The sequence below is a fragment of the Gymnoscopelus microlampas genome (genome assembly GCF_963454915.1).
Source record: "Gymnoscopelus microlampas genome assembly, chromosome: 6".
NCBI lineage: Eukaryota > Metazoa > Chordata > Actinopteri > Myctophiformes > Myctophidae > Gymnoscopelus > Gymnoscopelus microlampas.
Window position 1 is genome coordinate 37,365,164 of NC_139943.1, and position 23,520 is coordinate 37,388,683.

General features: G+C 42.5%; 1 protein-coding gene across 2 annotated transcripts; it reads right to left on the reverse strand.

Moving 5' to 3' along the window:
- Window positions 1-613: 613 nt before the first annotated feature.
- On the reverse strand, window positions 614-22,854 carry rassf8a (Ras association domain family member 8a). 2 transcript variants are annotated; one of them, XM_084061039.1, is made up of 6 exons: window positions 22,528-22,854; window positions 13,946-14,139; window positions 11,552-12,363; window positions 10,004-10,201; window positions 7,270-7,414; window positions 614-3,408 (listed from the first exon to the last, which is right to left on the reverse strand). In XM_084061039.1, the coding sequence occupies exons 2-6, from the start codon at window positions 14,046-14,048 to the stop codon at window positions 3,287-3,289; spliced, it is 1,380 nt and encodes a 459-aa protein (XP_083917165.1). In that variant the 5' UTR covers window positions 14,049-14,139; window positions 22,528-22,854; the 3' UTR covers window positions 614-3,286. The 2 variants fall into 2 exon arrangements, with proteins under 2 accessions (XP_083917165.1, XP_083917164.1); XM_084061038.1 differs by having other exon boundaries at window positions 13,946-14,164.
- Window positions 22,855-23,520: the final 666 nt, after the last annotated feature.

The window sequence follows — 23,520 nt, forward strand, 5'->3', positions numbered from 1 at the left end:
CTAACTGGTTTATCATGATATTTGAATCTTGGTACTTTAATGCAAGTCTAGTTGGCTTTATGCCTTTTCAACTACTTAGGAGTTCAAACTCGTGTCTTTCAAGGCCATTAATGGAGCTGACATTGCCCTGAGCTTGCTTCATCAACAATAAATCTCCTGTTCAACTTTGGAACGTGGTCGGCACCGTTATCCTATACTGTACATTCACTAAAAATGTGCTTTTTGGACAGACAATGTTTCTATAGGCTCCATGCAATGGGGTGTATATATACACAGCATAGAGTTTACGATGCTTGTCAAGAGTTTGTTTTCTGTTTAATTAAAACAACAACTTGCTGATGATCTCATGATGACACTAGCCCTGTTCTACACATTACTGATGGTTCTGTGATTGATGGACAAAAGTCTCCCTCTACTGGTGAAATGCTTGAAACGAAACCCTACTGCATCAAGCCACATACTGTGTACAGCACACAAAACACTATAAAACGCTTATTTTTCAATCTCGGGATTTTTCAGTGTAAATTCCTTCCCAAACCATACACAGTGCAGCCTCAACGTACTTCATCACACTTAACACCCGTGAGGCATAACATTTTTATTAATTGGTTTATTGAATCATGCAATCCATGTCATACCAGCAGCCAGATCTAGCAAGACATCTCTCAATACTTTGCTGTAAATTAAGGCAGGAAAGAAACAAACAAACAGGTATGTACAGTGGACATCTTTAAGGAGTGCACAGGACACATACAGTTGTAAACACTGACCACAGATATTTCTCATCCCAGGGTGGAAACGAGTGATTACTTACTAATATAGCAACCACCCATTTCATCCTGGGTGCTTCAAAATAGCAACTATATGTGCTGTGTGACAATGAAATCAGTCTGCAATAAATGTCACTAATAAAAGCACTTCACAGCACATATTATGGCAACAATAATACAGTAACAAAGTGAAAGGTGCTATTAATAATAATCTTTTTTGTACAAATCTACTGTAGTATCAGATAAGGAGTTTTTGAAAAGACAATTACAAATAGGTTCCTCTTTGTTGCCATGCTATCTCCATTTCTCTCTCTGCAAAGTGAAATGGTGACATCTACCAACATACCTCACTCACACTCTAAACCAGTGTTTCCCAAACGAGTAAATACCCCCACCCCTTTCTTATTGTTTTACTTTCTTACAAAAACATTTCCCCCCCATTTTCCCACTATTTAAAAACATTTTTAAATAGTTAAAATAGCAGTTCTACAAGCTCATAATGCATAGTGATGTGACGTGTGTAGTATTTAAACTATTCTTAAAATAGGGCATAATTGGTTAATCCATAATGCATTTTTGTAAGTTTGGGTCACAGTTCTCTTTTGGGTCTGGAGCTGAAAACGTTTGGGAAACACTACTCTAAGCTGAGCATGGTCATAACTCCAATGACTCTGGTAAAGCTTTACTGACTGTACATTTGTATACTACACTAACTGTTGTGTACCCACAAGCATGAATACAAGGCACTTATTAATGTGATTAGCAGCTGAATTACAGACATCAATTGATTTATTAGAACCAAAGAGGGGTTTCACTGAGACTCTGTACACATGAAGTCCCTTTTATCGATTTCTCTAAAACTAAAAAGGTTTTCCCCTCACATACGCAGTATAGCTGAGGTTATCAAAGAAGTGATAGCACCCATGTCTTCAGCACTAACAAACAACTAATCTACTGCTGTGTAGCTGCCCTGAACATCCAGATATGGCTATATCACTGATACAAACATGCAACAAGACCCTATACATTCTTTGGCCGCCTATCCATACAGGTGAACAAGCAAAAAACCATTTCGCAAAAATATACTGTATTATCATCTTTAAAAACAACCAAGATAATAGAGAAAAATAGCACGGTTTCATTGCGTGGGTGATACTGCTGGATCGAAGACACCACATTCTTGTAATTGCGAATGGCGTGCTTCGTAATAAAATAGCAAAATAATTCAGTAAATAAAAACAAAAGAGTAAGAAAACATATTTACAATATGACACCATTTCAATACTTGTAGACAGCGGATATAACATTCTTCGGTAACAAAACTATTAAACATTTTGTGCATAGTTTATAACGTGTAGGGAGGAGAAAGAGCTAAAAGAATACGACGCGAGATAAATCTAGTTCATAGGAACAAGCACAGCATTCACTGCCGACATACAATCTAGTCATTAAGCTGGATAAAAATGTATTCATGAGAGAATCGCTTGAGATTTTCTGAGATTCAGTTCATAGCTTCACTGAGCGACATTCTAATGAGGAGTATCGTTCAAAATGCAACTGTTTTCGATCATGATGCTACTGATAAAACCGATACCAATCATTCAGCAGTTACAGAAGAGTGGGAATAAAAATACAGTGAGTGGATACGCAGTAAAATCCTTAATTTGATCCATTCGTAACTCAAGAGTGAACAAATGTAACCAAATGAACCCTTACGGGTCCATTTGGTTACATTTGTACACTCTCATGAGTTAAATGAACACTTAGGATTTTACTGGGTATGTTTGAAAGGCATGTCAAAGACTGCGGGATGACTCTGTAGGTCCCAACATTTCCAAAGACTTACCACCCATGCTGTGGCAAATGATGCTGCTGTGCACAAGATGCTGCTGTGGGTGCAGTTTGGTCACAGTAAAAAAAAAAGAACAGTCCTAGCTACCGCCGCCGTCTGACCGCCCACCAAGTGCTCTGTGTGGCTTCCAGCCAAAAGGCCGGAGAGAAAGTTCCTTCCTTTGTGTGTTTGCCCGCCCACGCTCAGGGCTGTCTGAACCGCTGGTTTAACATAGGCTGCTGCTACCGTTTATAAAAAATCTCCCGTAACAGATCAAAGCTAAGTGAGGAAAAACAGTGCATAGGATAGAAGTGCTACTGAGGTATCCTGTGTCGCTGGAGAGTCCAGACAGACAAAGGGAAGTAAGAAGGAAGGAAGGAGGGAAGGGAACCCAGATTAGGGCTGCAACAATCAATTATTTTCTTAGCAATCATTCTGTCAACTACTTTGAGTCTGACTAAATCATTGAGTCTGATTACCGACTTAAGCCCTACTTTCTACTTTGTAGTACAACGGTGTTGTGCAAAAATACAGAAAATAGCCGATCGACAAGCTCACTTTGGTATATATTCTTTTTAACGATTAAATTGATTGATTGATTGATTAGCTCGATTTACTGTTGCACCTCTAACCTAATTAACAGAAGTTCCCTCCCCTCCGCCAACTGCTGTGGTGTGGTTGTTCTTCAGACGTAGATCCCCTCTGGGTTTAGGCCGGAGGTCAGAGGGCTATGGAGGACCCGCAGGTGACCAGGCATCGGGTGTGATGAGACTGGACGTTTCAGGGAGCCGGAGAGGGGAACTAATTCTGCAAAAAAGGAAATTGTATAAATAATCACCACAACGTTGCATGGTTCTCCCTTCCTAATTGTCTGTATTCTGTATCTATATTGTTTCTATGTTATTTGTCTCTTTTATAGAATGAGTTTTCTTTTTAAATCACTCAATAAACGTCCATTAAATTAATATCAATGAATCATCCCTGATTAAACAATAATGCATTTCAGATGTAAATAATAATTCTTGATGAGCGGTGTTATGTGAGCTCAGTCCACCAGGCGTCAGTGTTGAGCCACACAACAGTCAGTAATGGCCAAAGGGAGGTTATTACAAGGACACTAAACACTAAATCCATTACTTTTCATAATGGAAAACCATTACCATGAGGTCTAATAAAGAGACCTGCAACTGTGAATGATGTAATAATGGAACACATGGTCATACAGAAGTCATAAAAATATTTTGGGAAAGATATCTGGACAGGCTTTGTGGGGAAAATGGAATACATTGCAGATTGGTGTGTTAGAAATATTAGCAAAGCCAATTTCAGTCTATAAAACCATTAAGTGCTTTTTCTTTGCACATGCTGCCAGACATAAACTGAGCACATTGAGCACATTTCTCCACTCAGTTTCTCTTTGTTATTCGAAAAGTTTCCATCATCCAACTAGAAGAATGTACAATGGCTTGCCTAATTAATGTATACTTTGTTGTAAGAACACGTTGCTCGATTAGGCATAAATTAGGCATTCAGCGTTCTGTAGAGTATTTAGACAGCTTTCCCAGTGGTCAGTGTTCTGAGCCACAGCTGTCTCGACAGTCACCTCTAAACCGACAGGTCTGTGGTTCACAGGCCTGTCAGGCAGAAACTGCTGAGCATGTGGCGGACAGAGAATGAAGGGGGGAATGGAATGATGGACAGAGAGAGCTAGGCTGACTGAATGACGCTGAGGCCGCCTGTATCCAGGCAGCGGTTGGCATGGAGACCATAAGTACCACTAGAAGGGGGCGGGACAGACACTATACTCGTTCAACTATCTTCTCTCACCCTACACCCCCCCCCCCCCTCTCTCTCACTGAGTCATAGTGTCTCTGCAAGGCTGTCGGGCCACAAGGCATAAAAAAATAACTTAAAAAGCTTTGGTGGAACTGGTGGATCTGACTAATGTACAGAAAATGAGTGCAAATAGCCTGTACCTCTTACATACTGGCTAATGTGATTACATTGTAATACCTGTCTGGGCAAGTGAGATTTTACCATTTAAAAGCCTACATATTTCCCTATACACAGTTTGACTTCTCTCCAGCCCTCCTTTTTCCCTCTAAACATAATCTCTTCAGCAGAAATAGCTGATTCATACATATGAGCCATATGTAGGACACCATATATAGGCCCTCTGGTGGGCCAATGCTCTACTACTGCAGCATGGAGGGGCCTGTGACTTTACACTGACTGTAACATCAGTGTTCATTTAACTCATTTAACTTTAAGAGTGTGCTAAGTTATACAGTAGTGATTTTCTTTTTTACCTATACAAAAACATGGGTATACACAGTATAATTAATTAAGGGACAATTTAGAATTGCACTTTTCCGGGGATACTGAGGAAGGATATATAGAAAATATACACCCTACTTAGTTAGCACTTACTATAAAATGAGGAAACCTCTGTCAGTCGTTCTGTCCTCATCCATTTTTCTCCTCAATGGCTTGAACAATCGATCTGAACTTGCACGCAGGCATTGACCCTGGACACTTTTCCCAAATTTAAGCTGTTTATCTGCATTTTTGCCACGGCCTATGGGCTCTGAGTCTGTTACGTGTGTCTACAAAATAAAGAGCAGAAGCGGTCGCAGTCCCATAGCCTGGACGGACGGTTGGTTGCCCTGACGACAGTCTCCACACACCGGCAGAGAGAATGCCAGCAGAGAGAGATAGCTGGCTCAATGGTACAAAGTTGTAGTCACGGTTGTAGTCGTAAAGTTTGTATATAGTAGAATACAAGAATACAAGGTAAAATAGGCTCTCTCCCTCCCTCAGCTCTGGTGTCACGCATAACAGAAACAATTGCCTAACAACAGTGATTTGCGCCGATGTGTCAACCGTAGCCTAGATTTGCGCTGACGTCGGGCATGTCCATATTTGGAATCCAGGCTCACTGACAAGCACACACCGCCACAGACAACTTGAACTTTATATAGAACATATACAGAGAAAAAGATTATGTATGATTAATTTGCAACAGAGGAAATATATAGAACAGAGCTTCTCAAACTTTTTCCAGTCAGGGATTTGGTTGCGGACCCCCATCTGAAAATACTTTGTGCCAGGGACACCCATGCAAGATATGTTGTTAAAATTTCAACTTTAAAAAATAAAAGATTGTGAGAGTTGTGAGCTTGTAGATCGGCTATTTCCAAATAGTATGTAGGGTAAAGTGGTTAAACTGATTTTGATGCTATATGAACTAATCTAGCTGTGGACCCCCTGGAACAGCCTAAAGGTAGTTTTCCACCGCACCGATTTTGGCCCGACGCAGCGTCGGGAAGCGTTGGATATCGTTGTTCAGTCGGTTAGGGGTCCGTCGGGTGGTCCGTCGGGACCTTTTCGGCCGACTCGGGGGAACCCCACATGTTCAGTTCTTGCACCGACTGTTAGAACCGTCGGATAGAAAAGAGGGGGGAGAGCTAGGGGTAAAGGTTTGATCAACGCTGCAGAGCCACTCTGCAACGCTGCCTTTGAGGTTGCCAGATTGTGTGAGTGAAATCAGCGACCAGGTCTACGAAAACCTATGTTTGCGTAATGTGATGTAATTCATTATTTGGGAGCAGGTGTGTAAGATTCCAATAGTATAAACATTTTGAATGGCTTTCATATACTCTTAATATATTTTTCAAATTAGATTTGGCCTTATAGATCGAAATGTGCTCAGTTTTGGCTATTTTCTGGTTGTTAATTTCATTTAAAAAAATGGCGTGTACACGTCAGCAGTGATGGAAAAAGTACTCAAATGTTTTACTTAAGTAAAAGTATCAATACTGCAATGTAGATATACTCTTGAGTCTGTTACAATTAAAAGTCCGGAATTCAAAAAAAGTCAAAGTACTAAAGTATTGTTATCAAAATGTGCTTAAAGTACCAAAAGTAATGGTACCAAAATGTTTGAAAATAGCAGATCTACAAGCAACGTGTCGATATGCGACACATTGTGAGATTGTAGATCGGCTATTTTCAAATGGCCTTGGTATAAAATATGGCTAAAGTGGTTAATGTACAGTATGTTTTATAATGTAATGATTTATATCTGCAAAGTAACTAGTAAGTAAAATGTTCAAATAATTGTAGTGGAGTAAAAGTACAATATTTGCCTCTGAGATGTAGTGGAGTAGAGCAGTAAAAGTATAGACAATTGGAAATACTGCAGTAAAGTAAAAGTACCTCAAAATTGTACTTAAGTACAGTACTTGAGTAAATGTACTTAGTTACTTTACACCACTGCACATCAGTGAAGACAAAACGCTGGGAACATCCCTATTTACCAGCGACTTTGCAGGGAAACAAGCCCAAAGTCGCTTATAATACGCAGACCTGGCAACACTGGCAGTCCAGCCTGCCAGTTCTAAACACATTAGCACAACAATGTGCGCATCGGCCGACTGCTTATGCTGAACTAAATGCCAACTTTTGCCAACCGACTACCAGTCTGTTGCAGTCTGAAGTAGTCTGAACTAGTCTGTTTGATGGAGAGTCACCTTAAAGGACCCCTGGGGGTCTCCACACCCCACTTTGAGAATCACTGATACAGAATATACAGTTTAGAATTTCACCTTCCCTGAATTATTGAGGTAGGATACATGTCAATATTAAAAACATGTAAAAAGACAGTACCTATGGTCTGACTAGCGTGGGTGCTGTCATCCTCAGAGGGTTCAGCTGGCAGCACTGTGACCTTGGTGCCAGTCTGCTGGATGAATTGCTGCAGATTCACCTGCCTCAGCTCCTTGGTCAGTTGTTCCAAGTCATGCTGCATGTCCTTCACACAGACAGAAGCCATTACGGATCAGCAGAACCAACAACAACTGACTGCAGATTTAAAAGGGATTTACACAGTAAAATCCTCAGTGTAGAAATGAAAACCTTTTTTTGCAAGGATTTTACGGCATTGTACTTGCATTGTTGTGGATTATGTAACAGAGCATTGGTTTGTTAAAGCTGCGTTGTTTTGTGTTTGTGTGACTCGTTTAGTTTTTTTCATCTTCTTTATTTTATTTTATGCAAAGCATCATGAACTTGGCTTTCTCTCACTAGCCGTCCAAAAATGTTGTGAGTGCCACTAAAAATAGACGCTGTTGTGAGATGATAAATACTTTGTTTTTAAATATATCTTTAATGTACAACCTCCTGATATTCTTTGACTTGGTAGCTATTGCCTATGCGGTTCATTCGGTGTAGGAGTTGACACTAGAAGCCCGCATCGAGAGAGTTGCAAGCTATGGTGTGTCAGCTTTAATGTTACAATCCTGGACATATTTTATTGAATAAAACTTTATTTTAACCAATCTGTATGGTCGGGTATGTTGATATAACATAACTAACTGCAGTGGTTGGAGTTGGACTCCCTTCTCTTCCATTTGAACATTTAGACCCTGTTGTTGGGTAGGACACCTACTGGTTGACCATATCAATAAAGGTATTTAAAGTACAGTATGTGCCATTAAACATCTATGACACCGTCCAAGTTGAGAATGAGTCAAAATATTCCAGTCTGTCTTCCCTCTGTTATTAACCTTGAGTGTTGAAAGGTTGTTTTTTTTTGCCATGGTTATTAAAAACTGATTTCTTGACAGTGATGTGCATGCAACACACAGAATGACAAATGGGAAACACACGAGGGCAAATCAAAATGGAAGCTGGGAAAATCAATGAGGCACAAAGTGATCATTTTGTGTTTTATTGATTTTTCCTAGATGTACAGGTAGTCTTGACCTTTAAGATTAAATATCACATCAAAAGAGCTGCTTGCTCTATCACCATGTTTACAAAGTCACTTGAGAGCAGCAGGATTTTCACTATATCATTATTTGAGATAAAATAAAACACATCTGGCATTTATAATACTTTTATGTTGTAAACGTATGAGGAAAAACTGTGTGTGTGCATTAGGGATAAAAAAAAAAGCAAGTCTTCTGCACACCTACAAAGGTGACAGGTGCGAAGGAGAAGACCAGACAAGGGCCCCAACGTACTGATAGAAAAAACTCTGGCATACTGTCTTCAAATGCAAGAAAAAGATTGAATGGGAATACAACAACGTTTTGGTTTATTAGACCTTCATCAGGTTATCTTAAGATAAAATATTTTTCTGGCATTTGAAGACAGTGTACGGGAGTCTTTTCTTTCTGTGCATTAGGGATGCAACGGTATGAAATGTCACAGTGTATAGTACGGTATCTAGCGAATTACCATGGTTTACGGTATTACACTGTATTAATCCCCTCCCTTTCAATTAAATGTACTGTGGCCCATCGAAAAAACTAATTTTGCTTTGAAGAAAAATATTGCTCAAATGTGTCTGTGTCTGTATGTATTTAACTGAAATTCTCATACATTAGCATTGTAACATTTACAAACATTTAACACAAGGGTTAAAGCTGCACTATGTAACTTTCCTCTTCTACCCTGGATTAGAACCCGGTTTCCTACGCAAGTGCTGACATTTTGCTATGACATTGAGCTAATAGAGTCAGATCCTGTGTCTAGGTGAGACATGACCTTTGACACGATCTAAATGTCTCAATAGAAGAGCAGGGAGACAAAATACAGCCACTCATCAGCAGTTCGTTCCCCTTCAGCCAATCAGCAGTTCGTTTCCCCGACCACCAGACAACGTGAGGTGCAAGGGGACTTTTGAAAGGGCCATGCCGAAAATAGGTTGCTTTATTCGGATACATGCGTGTCACTGCCCAGTGCCCACCCCTGCCGGTTCTCTGATTTTTTATTTTTAAATAGGCTCTGTCATGATTAATTGACCACATACATGAAGTTAAACAACTAAATTCTATCCGAACGATATCTTAAAAGTAAATTCCGTGCCTCAAAAAAGACATTTGAGAACGTTTTGAAAGAGAGATGAAAACAGTGGACAGAATGTCAATGGCGGCTGGTTCCATTTTTGTCGGCTGCACTCGGCCCCATTCGGGTTCACTCGGGTTCCACCTGATTGGCCAACCTACACTGTCAATCACAGAACAATGAGCGAGGACGCTGATAAACAGTAACTTCCATTATTTTATACTTAGGCTATTCAAAAATAGCAGATATACAAACTCTATGAGCTTGTAGATCTGCTATTTTTGAAAAATCTTTGAAAATGTGCGCAAATCTTTGAATATATATATATTTTAAAGCAATTTTTTTTAACTCGAATCTTTGCTTCTGGGGGGTCCCTGGATCAACACATTTTGAGATGGGGGTCCGCGGCCAAATACATATCATTTTGGGGGCCCTTGAGATGAAAAAGTTTGAGAACCTAACCCTATAGCAACATACGTTTTTCAGAAACCTGTTAGGATTTAGTGTGTGTGTGTGTGTGTGTGTGTGCATGTGTGCGTGCGTCTCTCACCTGCAATCTCTTGCTACTTTGTCCCAGTGATCGGTCCACTGCTCTGCAGCTGCTCTCCAGCTGGACGGCCTGTCTCTCCTGGGCTTTGAGCTCTGCCTTCACCCTGAGGACCTGGGCTCTGGCCTCTGCCTCGCTGACCCACTGGGTCTCCTGCCTCTCCCTCTGGAGCCTCTCCTCCTGTAGGCCTGCCTCCACGCCCTGAGAAGACACACAGACAAACAGCGTCTATCAAATTATTTGTCATTTGGTCTGTGTGTGACAACAAGCATAGACAGGTTTCCAGTCCCTGCTTTGTCTCCTCCTCTTATCTAAGGCTACATTATGTGACACTACAACATTATTTCACCCACAAGTCACTGGCAGACATTGTTATGGGTGCAGATGGTTAAATGTAAGCCGTTCTGCTCATCTCTATTTATTTTAATTCCCCTTTTATCCAACTTTTAGTTAAATGAATTCTTCTGTCGATGGGTGAGGAGCAAGCAATGTCCCAGGCACAGAGGAGAAATTGGTTAGAAAGGGCTTATAGTACTTATAGTACTGTACAGTAGGGTAAAATACGTAAAAACCCCTTATATAATCCTCATCTTTCACTGCCACCATCAAAAACTTCCATGAAGAAATTAGAATTTTTATTTTCCCTTTTTGTGTGGCCTGACATGACTGTGTGTTGCATTCCTTTGTTGATAAGTTTAGTTATTAAGTTTTAGTATTTATGATATCTCTGCTGTCCAGCAGGAACCAGCTAACTCCAAAATGTTCATTTTTCAGGAAATGAAAAAAACTAAACAAAAAAGGAGTTAGGAGGTTTTGTTCATCATTGATAAGAACAGCTGAATGGACCTCTAAGCTCACAATGAGGTTGGAGGTCAAAAGGGGGTGGAGCCTGGAGTCACCAAAACCAGCTAACTCCACCCCCTTTGCTGGAGTAAGCTGGTTTAGCAGAAAGTTTGAGGATCCAATGGAGTTAGCTGCTTTTGCCAGAAGCACTTTTTAACACTTTTCATTGGTTCAATATTTTTTTTACCAACACAGACGTAAGTAAAGGGTGTTCAATACCACTGATTTATGGGGAAAATGCAGTTAGCTGGTTCCTGCCGGACAGCAACGATATACAGTTATCTCTCCAGATAATGACCTCCCTAATAAAGATGCAGTCACTGATTTTAAGTTAACTTAAAATTGTCAGGGATGGGGGTGCTTAAGTCTAGCAACACTCTTGGTAAAGTATGCTTCCCATACAGGAGCAAAGTTGCTACTCATGGCCTTGCAGCCATCAATAAACCAAATGTGGTGTCCTGTGTTTACATGAATCCATGCCCTCCCCAGATTGGATTCCACAGACAGGGCTCATCCTGGACACCATAAATAACCAAAAATATCTATATCTATCTATATATCTGTCTTAAGTGAGGAACATTTCCAAGACATTCTACAAAAATACACTTATCCGAGCACATAAATACACAAGTATCCGAGCTCCTGATCTCATGCCAAAGAGCCTTCCAGCTCAAATAACGAATTGAACTCAACAAACAAACAGCACACCTGCACCAGCGCGATTTTCTCCTCCATCTCCAGCTCGCAGCCCTGCAGGCGTCCATGTAGCTCCTGCAGTCTTTCCTCCAGCTGTCTCTCACTCTCCAGCTCAATCTGCAGCTCGCTGGCCCAGAACTCCTCCTCCTCCATCTCCACCTCGTTCTTCCGCAGACGTCTCTCCAGCCGAAGGATCTCCTCCATCAGACCTCCTCCTCCGCCCGCGTCCCCTCCGCCCAAAGCGGCTCCGCCTCGTCCAACGCGTAACTCTGCCCAGGCCTGCAGCTCCGCCTCATAGTCCTCCAGCCTCTTCTCCAGCACGTTGAGGGTCTCCCGCTGCAGGCCCACCAGTCTGACCAGGTCTTCCATGCGACAGGCCCACATGGTGGGGGACACGGGCACCGAGGACGCCCCTCCCGCATGGTACTGGCCGCCGCCGTTCCCCAGGAGGAGCCTCCGTTTTGCCTCGGCCTCTCCGAGCCTACCTCCACTCAAGATGTCCCTGAGGCCCCGCGGCCCTCCGGTGAAGGTGAGGGACTTGCGGCGGGGCTCGCGGCGACGAAGGGAGTGGTCACTGGGGTGTCGGAGCTTCGCCAGAGGTGGGAGACTCTGCCGATGCAGTCCGCGCTCGGGGCCCCTCATGATGGGGGGGCCCTCTGATGGGGGGCGCTCGGTCAGGGAGGGGCCCGTGCGGTGCAGTATCAGCTGTACGTCGCCCGCATATTGGCCCCAGGTGTTGAGAGAAGCCACGGGGCTCTCGTGCGGGGCCAGGTGGCGCTCCGAGTCTCGCCATTTCTCTACCAGAGTGTATCTCCCAGTGCGGCCTGGAAAGAATACACCAGGATGAATATGAAAATTATAAACTACAAATTCAACTTTTATTCTGAGGTTATGGATAACGATTTTCTTTTGGAAAGAATCCAAAATGCACCCCACATACATATATATATATATATATATATATATATAGGAGAATTATGAACAGAAACACTTGTTGCCATTTATTGGTATAAACACAGGCTTTGAAGTACCCAACTGGTACCGGATGCCTCATTGTCAGACATCTTGTACATTTTCCCTAAAGACAAAATGAAAGGCAGGAGAGGAAGGGGCTCGGTGGCTCTGATTTCTCCGCTTGGCAAGAAGAAGGATGAGTCAGACTTTCCCTCCTCCTGCCCTACGCTTTGTGGGATGTGATGTCAATTCAGTCTGCTCTACTGCTCCCTTTACTGCATATACGGAATAGGGCTTTAGATTCTATGCAGGCACCGAAGGCAGCTTCTGACTACGACCTTCTCTTTTTTTTGGTTATAAACGCAGTATGCAGATTTTTGAGTTTAAGTTCATATTCGTATTGTTTAATGGAGGTCAGCTGACTCAGACACAATAAGTACTGTATTTCTTGGTGAGTGATTCCACCTTCCTTGCCATATTTGGCATTGTTCAATGTGAAAAGTAACATATAAATATCTGTGTCAAAACATTTCAGTAATATGTGTGATGATCAAAACAGAACCAACCAATTACAGAGAGCAGGGGAATGACACACAGTCTATTTGGCCGGGAGTCACCAGGGACACGCTGAAGAAGGCATTTTGTGCCCATGTGGTATGCCCCCAACCACTCAGCTATCGGATCGCCCAGAGTGTATGTGTTCTGTGTTTACATAACTAAACAATAAATAACATTTTTACCCATTATTTCCTCCTATACCAGCAGCTATCAGCCACTGGAGTATGTGTGTGGTGGTGTTGACCTGCAGAAACACATTGCCCTCTGACTGTATTTTGGTATTTTCACTGTTTGTTTTGCTAGACATCTCTAGCATCTCTATTCTCTCTCACGACAGATTTCTTTTTTTTACCGAATGGGTTCCCAGATTGAACAGTGAAAACACCAAAATACAGCAAGAGAGCAATGTGTTTCGGCATGTAAACACCACCATACTACTTCAGTGGCTGATGACTGCTGGTATAGAGGGGAACATTTGGTAAAAAAAGAAAATATTGTCTGTACATACTATGCCTTTAAAAAAGGTATTTATCTTTCATGTCGGTTTTGGTGAAGAATTTTCTAGCATGAAAAATGTTGGGACCCTTTGATTTGCGACACAAATTATAGGAATGAGCATGCACAAGAAAGAACATTTTGCAGGTTGCTCGTAGCAAGCATGCTTCTCTCACCCACACAAGATAAACAAGATACAGGATATACTGCGAAAGACCCATTATACAAAGTAAAATCGCCAGTGCATATGGATTTCACTGTGTAGTAAGTCTGTCGGTTTATTATAGATTCCTTAGTGATCAGACAATAGATCCAGTCCTTTTGGTCTGTTATTACAGAAAAGTGACAGCTTGTGTCTCCAGGTGCTGCTTGCAACTTCCTCATGGAGGATGAACTTACCTATTGCCTGGGCCAGAGCGATCACCACTTCCTGGCAGGTGGTTGCCTCGGTGACCCCGCACACGACCCTTTGGACCCCATCCACCCAGACTTTGAGCTCCATGTCGGGTCAGGTGCGAGGTGGCCAGCAGTCACGGTGTGTTGCCTCCGTCATTCCTGGAGGCTCCGGTGGCGCAGGGCAGATGGGGCCCCCTCTTGATTAGCAGATGAGGATGAGCACTGGGAAAACAGGAAAAGAGCTGGTCAGGAGGGGCATGTGCTCCGAGGACAGAGTTTACATGGTTCACTTGCCAAGGCCAATGATGATTGTCTTTATATACACAGACGGTCCTGCATTGATGCCTACTAGTAAAACTATTAGCAGCCAGAACAGGAACTGGTAGGTTTATTACAAGGGCTTGAAAACAAGCCTATGCTAGACAAAATGAACAGTGGGAATTACTAAAAATATTACTTTTGTTGGAGAAAAGAGGATGGTTCAAACAGTCGGGAATAGATTGCACATGCCAGGACCAGCTGGCCATGGTCTCTGTGAAGAATAGGCACGTGTGTGTGAGCGTGCGAGTGTGTGTTTGCGTGCGTGTGGAAGGGGGTGGCAGGAAGAGTCTGCCAACAACATTCCCGAGCCAGGTTCCTGCTTTTGTAAGCAGAAACGCAAGGAAACGGTGACGAGAGAAGCAGGAAACTTTGGTTATGTGAAATAGAGAGGAAGAGCACAGGAAGAGAAGTGAGTGAAAAAGAGGGGGCAGGAGAAGTCTTTTTTTTTTTAAAGGGAGAGAGAGATGAGAACAGAAGTGGTCACAACAAAGGGGCGGGGACTGCATTGGCCTTGCTTTTGATGTCTGGTTTATTTCTTTTGTTCTGTGGTAGATTCTGGAAAGCTCTTCTGGAAACTCAAAAGAAAATAATTTCATAACCAAGAGACCACGTTGTGCCCATGGTCATATAGACATATAGAGCTGATCATTTATGAACCACTCAAGCTCCATTTTATACTTGTGCAGCAAAAATATTCGCTATTTTGGCAAGTTTTCACAAGTAATAGCATGCCCAAAATAGGTAAGCCAGGTTGAAAGTGGTTAACCTGAAAACATATATACTTGTAGACCTGCTTCAGTTTGATGTAACAAAAGGTTTAAAAGAAAATAATAATACTCCTGGGTAAAAACACAATTCAGTGCAGAAGCTCTTGCAGTGCAGTAATGAATCCCAATGCAGTGTAGAAGCTCTTGCAGTGCAGTAATGAATCATAATGCAGTGTAGAAGCTCTTGCAGTGCAGTAATGAATCATAATGCAGTGTAGAAGCTCTTGCAGTGCAGTAATGAATCCCAATGCAGTGTAGAAGCTCTTGCAGTGCAGTAATGAATCCCAATGCAGTGTAGAAGCTCTTGCAGTGCAGTAATGAATCATAATGCAGCGTAGAAGCTCTTGCAGTGCAGTAATGAATCACAATGCAGTTTAGAAGCTCTTGCAGTGCAGTAATGATTCCCAATGCCGTGTAGAAGCTCTTGCATTGCAGTAACAGAAAAAATGCATTCAGTTTAGAACTCTTGCAGTGCGGTAATTTTTGCACTGCAACATTAAACTTCATCTCAGCAGGTCACCTCACCCCCATCCCACCTGGAACAAAGAATGAATGGATGCTTTTGTGAGAGCAGATAACCAATGTGGGCAAAGAAATAGATGACCCAGCAACCTTCAGTGCAGTCTCACTAGCACAGAAACACAAAGATTATCTACAGCTACAGCTGTGTAGTGTGTGTGTGTGTGTGTGTGTGTGTGTGTGTGTGTGTGTGTGTGTGTGTGTGTGTGTGTGTGTGTGTGTGTGTGTGTGTGTGTGTGTGTGTGACTTTATTTTCAACATTCCATGTGCACTCTATTGGGAGCGTGTGAATGGCCTCTGTCCAGATATGTAAAGCCTTCTAGGGGGCTAACCTTCACACCACAGTGCTGAGGCAGGAGGTCTTAATGATGTCCACTTAACCCCCCTCCTCCCCATATTCCCTGTCCACATTCTCAATGTCATCCTCTACAGCCCAGCATGTCCTGTGATGCACCGAAAGATTTGCTAAATAGTGTAGATGGAGGAACATTAATAAGCAGAGCTCCAAGCGAGACACTTCAGAGACAAAGCAGAACCCCATGCCAGGCTTCTATTCCAGAGAACAACCTGTCCGTTTCACTGTTATGCAGTATTATTTATACCAGTGTTTGCTTATCTGAGTGCACCTATATGTCTAATGCAAAGCAAAATCCCTAGTGGAGTTTAGCGGAGTTAGACAAACACTGCAGATTTTATTGTGAGTGTGGACTGACCTACGAAACACACACACCTGGTTGTATGTATGTATATATATATATATATATATATATATATACACACACACATATTGTATGCTATATTTAACACACACACACACACACACACACACACACACACACACACACACACACACACACACACACACACACACACACACACACTTCACCTAGCTTGCCCTTAAATGGCAGTAAGGGATGGAGGGGAACAGACGACGAGTCACACACACTCCAGGAGATTTTTCTGCAGTGACCCAAAACACAGTCACCATTTTGTTAACCTTTTTTTTTAAGGGACTGTGGAAAGAATAGCAGGGCCTGGATGGGTTCTGAATGATGCAAAACAGACACAGCAGATCAGCCAAGAGGAAGGTTGGGGGTGGAGGTGGGGGCTTATATAATTGATACATTACTGCATTACTGGAGGACTACAGGCTAATACTCCAGGAGTAGTCATTGGTGTACAGGAAGTAGAGGAGAAGGCTCAGCACGCGTCCATGGGGTGCTCCAGTGCTGATGGTCAGGGTGTCAGACGTAATGCTGCCCATTCTCACCACCTGGTGTCGGTTCGACAGGAAGTCTAGTATCCAGGCGCACATGCTTGGTGTATCTCTACATCTCTAAGCTTTGTGTCAAGTCTTGCTGGGACAATGGTGTTGAAAGCTGTAGTGCACAAACAACATACGCAGATTACGCACATACTTGTCCTTCAGCTTCTTGTCATCCATGTGCAACAGGACGGTGTGAAGAGCCGTGGCAATTGCATCGTCGGTGGATCCGTTTTGACGGTATGCAAACTGCCATGGGTCCAGTGAGGCAGGTAGTATGGAGCAGATGTATTCTCTCACCAGCTTCTCAAAGCATTTACTGACTATTGGGGTGAGAGCGACAGGTCTCCAGTCATTCAGACATATCACCTTGGATTTCTTGGGGACGGGCACAATGGTGGACATTTTGAAACCCTGCAGGGACCACAGCCTGGGCGAGGGAGAGGCTGAAGATGTATGTAGTGCGACGCATACCTCGCTGTCAAGCCACTGTTTCTGGTTGGGGTAGATCCGAACTGTCTTTGTAGGGACTATAATGTGATTGATGCACTTACTGATAAAACCAGTGACAGAGTCAGAGAGCTCGTTGACATTGTTCCCAGTGGCCTCCTTAAACATCAAAACACTTTAGCACAGAGTCTTTATACTCCTACCAGATTCGGACCTTCTTCTCAACGACCAGCTCTCTTTTAGGCCTCTGCTTGTATGACGGTATCAGTTCGATGGAGCAGTGGTTAGAGTTTCCAAACAGTGCACAGCAAAGAGTTTTGTATCCATCTTGGAAAGGTATGTAATGATCAAGAGTGTGGTCACCCTGGATACTGCAACTGCACGTGACATGTTGGTAATATTTTGCACTCTGTGGGTGACAGTTCTCCTGGTCACTGATAGCTTGGTGTTATTCCTTCAGTGCTGTGTCTTTGTCGGTCCCTGGTCTAATATAGACAGCGAAGATAATCACCAAACTGAATTCATGGGGGATCCAGAACGGATGACACCCATTCACAATATATTCCAGGTCCAGTGAACACAGACTGTCCTGTATTTTTTACATATGTACACCAGGAATTGTTAACCATGGCACAGACTCCGCCTCCTCTCTGCATACCACTGTTTACATTCCGGTCCATTCTATATACTGTGAAGCCAGGTGGTGTTACGGAGGACATCAGATGCTAGCTCTGTTAAAACACATGTAAAAAAAAACTAAACAAAAAAACAAGAACTCACAAGGCCAGTTCAGGATTCACCGAGGGCGCTTAAGGCAACCTTGATATTTATTAAGATTAACCTAACAAACAAAAACACCAGCAGCTCCTATCCATTGTGTATAAATGATGATGCAGGTCATTGCGAGCACAGTGGTATGAGAGCGTGGCAGAGAGCCATAGTTCGCTGTGCCAGCTCCTCTCCTGATCTCGTGTAGCTCATTTTATGCCAGAAAGTGGTCCGTAACATAGGGAAGTGCTGAAATCGTTGAGTATTCTATTTTGGCTGAAAGATATTGAAATGCAGTAAAATATGGCCTTTAAACCCAAATTACTTAATAGTTAAGACATGTTTGCTTCAATTTGAGCTTGGTATAGCAATAGGGCAGAGTTTACTAATCCATCCCCCACCAGGATGATGACGGTTTCTCTAAACAGTGGGTTCCACAACAACAATGAGTAACCTGGCTGCTGTCTGGGGAGATTCAGGACTACTGGTGAAGCTGTTCCTGTCATCCAGAGCCAAAGAACCAAGCCTCCAGGAGCCCAGTGCGTTGGCAGGGACAGGGTGCTGTAAACAACCTACCATATGCTTCACTGGGGCATTCTACACATAGGTGAACACAGTGATCCCTCACACACACACACACACACACACACACACACACACACACACACACACACACACACACACACACACACACACACACACACACACACACACACACACACACACACACACACACACACACACACACACACACACACACACACACACACACACACACACACACACACCTTGTGAAATAAATGGCATTATTAATGGAGCTGTGCGAAGTGTGTGCAAAATGATTTTAGTGATGCTTTTTTTCCTTTATTCTTACTGTTTGTGAATTGTCTTTATGTATTTTTTTATCCATGTTGAGGAACCTCTATGTTCAACAACTCCATTGCCTGCTATGTTGCATCGGGTGTATTGTAAGCATGTGACAATAACAACATAGAAGTTGCTGCACACTTTGTTCAAATATTTTCCTTGAATAAAATAATTTATAGTCTCAGCTAAATAAAACTCCCCCAGTACTTACTGAAATCTTTCTTCGCTGTGAACTGGCAGGGTCATCATGTTGTTTTACAATTTGAAGAGAAAACAATGGGCATTTATTACATTAAAAGAAAAACAATGTGAGGCTTTCTCAGGAGAAGGCCCCCATGGGGAATCACTGGACAATTATCTAGCAGGAAAACACTAATGTTCTAACCACTACCTCCATAAATAGATGTTGTTACCCCCTGGATCATCTTGCAATCTGCTGACCATTGTTCACTCAGGTGGAACACAACAGATAGACAATTGGCAAGAGTGAATTTGGGTCATAGCGCTGGCTGGGCGACTTTAAAGCAATATCATGATATTCTTGAGATTTTCATCCTTGGGGGAGATGTATTTTTACAATCAATGCACCTCCACTGTACCTCCATGTCAAGTATGTCTGACTAGAAACAAATGTATGCATAATGCAAGTTAGAGGGGGAGTGAGGAGAAAGAGAGGAAATGTTTTTGGTGACTAATCTTTCCTTACATTGTTGAGAGATGCATTACAAATAGAAGTTCTAGAACATTCTTGAATTAATTATTACTTACATCTTTCACATCACATCATACTTTAAAATATATCTGTCATATTAAGAAGTAAATACAGCTCAAATGTTGGGCACTGAAAGCTGTACAACACTAACACAACATGAAGTATCCAAGATAAAGTAAGATTGTGACATGCACAACTATCAGTGAGTGCCCCTCTCAACTGAATAAAAAGGGGGACTTTTTACAGACTTGTGAATGCCTGGAGTGCTGCACTGCTTCTTAAAGCCCCCCTTGTCTATTTCTATCCAAAATGTTAATTCAAATTGCACTTCCTGTGGAGTAACATGTAATTACTAGCAATTTATACTCGGCTGTAATTGGTACCAGACCTCTTGTGAAATACATCTATGTCAGCAGCCAAACACAGACGCTAGTTTATTGTGGTGGTGGTAGCTTGGTGGTGGTGGTAACTCTTGGAACAAACTACAGATTTTTTTTTCATCTTTAAATCTCCCATCAAGTGTTGTCCCTACACAAGAACCTAGGGTAATCGTTGGGCCTCAGGCGCCTTGAGGCTGTTGAGGTAGGGGCCTACCATAAAGGCTCATTTACTTATATATAAATACTTTTTTTTAATCATTCAACAGTGGTATAAATGACTAAATTAGCCTTAACGCAAAACAGCCAGGTATGTTGGACCCCTGTGGTTGAGCTTACAGGGGGCTATGGTGGTTGAGCTGACAGGGCTCTGAGGTAGGAAGGTAGACTACTTATAGAAGTTCCTCAGTCAGTCTAGTCTGTATGCAATGTCCTTTCTCAAGTGTTAATGTTCCAGTGCATGGCAATGGCTATAATCACCACAGATGGGCCTTGATCCTGTAGTGTGGAAACTGATAACATCCAGGGGACGCATTCCTGGCCAGTGAGAAGGCAATGGGCTGTGACTTGGAAGATAAGGAAGTTAAGGTTCCCGCCACCATCTGATCTTGTCGGGCTCTTGCTCAATTCACACTTCGTCGTACGACGGTGTCACACTCACCAACTAAATCGGTTTTGAAAAATAGTCACTCCGAATTTAGTATTCAATGACAATTATATTAGTAATGTGTGAGAAATGTCAAAATATACTGTAAACTACAAATGTTTTTCAAAAGTCACTAACAAATAAATTAGTAAATAAACAACATCCAATTACAGAATATTTCTCAAAAAGAAAAAGTACCAGCATGTCCTGTGATCATCTACTGAATTCCATTGTGTAATCAAAGCAGGCCTCTGTCCTTTTACAATGACAGCATCCTCTCGGGACACAGTGCCTCAATTACATTAGCCTCCACAAAATGACAAGACCTACTACCCTCCAATATAGATAATTGCTAATGAATGACAAATTAAAGTTGTCATTTTGTGACCCCCCTGAACTATTACTTCTAGTGAGACTTACAATGGACGCTGCTACTGAGCCCTTTGACACATCTCATCTGCCCTGAATCCTGGCCTCTGAGGGTCCCCTAAAACATGCAGAGGGCAGAGAAGTGCCTGCAAACAGCCAAGCACTTGCTCACATTTTAGGCAACCTCTCAATCTGAAGATCTGGATAAATCCATGTCCAGTCACGCTACAGGCAGCACCATCATCGGTCTCTGTAAACTCTGCAGTGGCCCCTGGAGCCAGCCTCACTCTGTCTGGCTGATGTTAAACTATTAGACTCCGGAGCAGACTCCCCCCAGTCGGGAGGTCAGTGCTGGCAGGATCTCGAACATCTGGCCGGCACGTTTAGCCAGCAATAATGCCGCCTTTGTTCTCCTGCCATATTCGCTGCTCACAGGCCAGCTTTGAAGAGCCAACAGGACGGGCAGCAGCCTCCTGCAGCAGTGCAGAGGCACGGCAGCACCACTTAATGGGCCAACAGAGGCCTCTGGCCACAGGCCTGGACATGACATTACTTTGTTGGACACCAATCTACTGGTCACTAACAGTGTTTCATTAAATATAGAATCCAATATGTCTTACAGCAGCTGGGACTCAAAGTTGTCAACTAAATGAAGCTTTGGAAGTATTTCCAGGGCAAGTTTCTGAGTTCTCCATTATGTAAGCAGCAGTTTGCAGTGGTTTATAGTAGGCCTATAGTACAAGCATGAAATCAGGTGGTCTTTTCCAGTGCAGCAAATGCTTCTGACTTGCATAATTTGATTTCCAAACAGCCAGTAGCCCTGTAGCCTACTGGGTATAATAATGTAGACCTTATTAATCCCGCCGGGTATAAGACAGAGACATTTGACCAATGTTCTTTTAACAGATGAGAGTCACCATGAATAAATCTGTCTACAGGTTGACCCTCACGCTGCATAGTATGAGTATCAGATTCTACAAATGTCTTCTAAATCCTAACAGTTTTCTGAAACACTTATGTTGCTATAATATCAGTGGTTCTCAAACTTTTTCATGTCAAGGACCACCCAAAATGATATGTATTTGGCCGCGGACCCCCATCTCAAAGTTTAGTTCCAGGGACCCCCAAAGATTTGAGTTAAAGTTAAAGTTTTAAGAATATGTATATTCAAAGATTGCTGTAGGTGCCGCGCTATGAGCTTGTATATCTGCCATTTTTGAATAGCCAAAGACAAAGTATAAAATAATGGTTAAAGTGGTTCAAATCGAAAATGACCGATGCTTTCCGGTCTTAATGGGTTTTAAATGCAGGTATTAAAACGCAGCCTAGGTCTTGTTTTGTTGATGGCGAGTGGAGAAGGCAACAGAAATGGCGATAATAATAGGTTATACCGTTAGTAGTGGTTTCCGTTAGGTTAGCCCAAGTTAACTGCTCTCTAGCAACAATGTGTCCGTTATCTCGCTGCCTGTTAGTATTAGTATGATCCCAACTACAACAATGTACAACTATAGTGTCTGTCTCTTACCTTTACGTCCTTTATGTTACCTCTGATCAGATGCAACTCACCGAAGTGAACTTAGGGGAAATTTCACATAAAGCCAAAATTGTCCTTCTTGCAGCTTTATGCCCCGGGGTAAATCAGTTAAACGAATTGCGGCAAAGTAACGTCGGACAATACCGTAAGATTAAGAATGAGAACAAAGGACAAACAACGTAAAGAAAAAGAAAAGAAAAGATGATCGGTTCTTTCGGTCCGCTCGCTGAAAGTTTGTGTTGTCCTGGCTGATGTGCGCTAGTCGTTGCGGTCGGACCAATAAGCTGCGGAAAATGACCCTCTCCCCGTTTCATTACTCTCTGCTAGTAAATACATTGCATCGGAACCAGTGTTGCCAGGTTTTGTGAGGGAAATAAGCAGCCGGGTCTATGAAAATAAGCCCAAAAGAAGCGACTAATAGCCGATCTACAGGCTCACAAGAGCTTGTAGATCTTCTTCTTTTAAAAAAAAGAAAAGAAAATAAACAAAAGATTTTGGGCAAAAAAACTTAAATTTTTTACATTTTTGAAACATTTTAACGGCACACATCTTATATGGGCGGGGGGGGGGCTGGCACAAATTATTATTTTCAGATGGGGGGGTATGTGGATTTGGGGGGGTCCTTGACATGAAAGTGTTTGAGAAACACTGGTTTAAACGACATTAGCTAACAAGCCCAAATAAGCAACTACACATAGAAACAAGCCACAAAAAAACGCAACCCGCAAACTACCAACACCAGCAACTTTACAGAAAAGGAAGCCCAAAGTCGCTTATAATAAGCGGACATGGCAACACTGAATTCGGAACTAGGACAGCGCAAGGCATTGTGGACTATTTTAAAGCTGCATTACACTGAGAGGGTTGGACGTGAAGGAGGTCTTCCTAGAGGAGATATACAACTCTCAGGGGACTCAAGTCTTTGTCCTAGAGTGGTACTTTGGTAAACAATTAAAACAAAGGACATCGTTTCTATTGGTGTAG

Bases quoted from the DNA above. Each gene is read 5' to 3' on its own strand.
- rassf8a (XM_084061039.1), bottom strand. From the start codon at position 14,048: ATGGAGCTCAAAGTCTGGGTGGATGGGGTCCAAAGGGTCGTGTGCGGG. The intron at 7,415-10,003 runs GTGAGAGACGCA...GTCTGTGTGAAG, and splicing joins AAAGTAGCAAGAGATTGCAG to GACATGCAGCATGACTTGGA. The intron at 3,409-7,269 runs GTACTGTCTTTT...CCTTTTTTGCAG, and splicing joins CCACGCTAGTCAGACCATAG to AATTAGTTCCCCTCTCCGGC.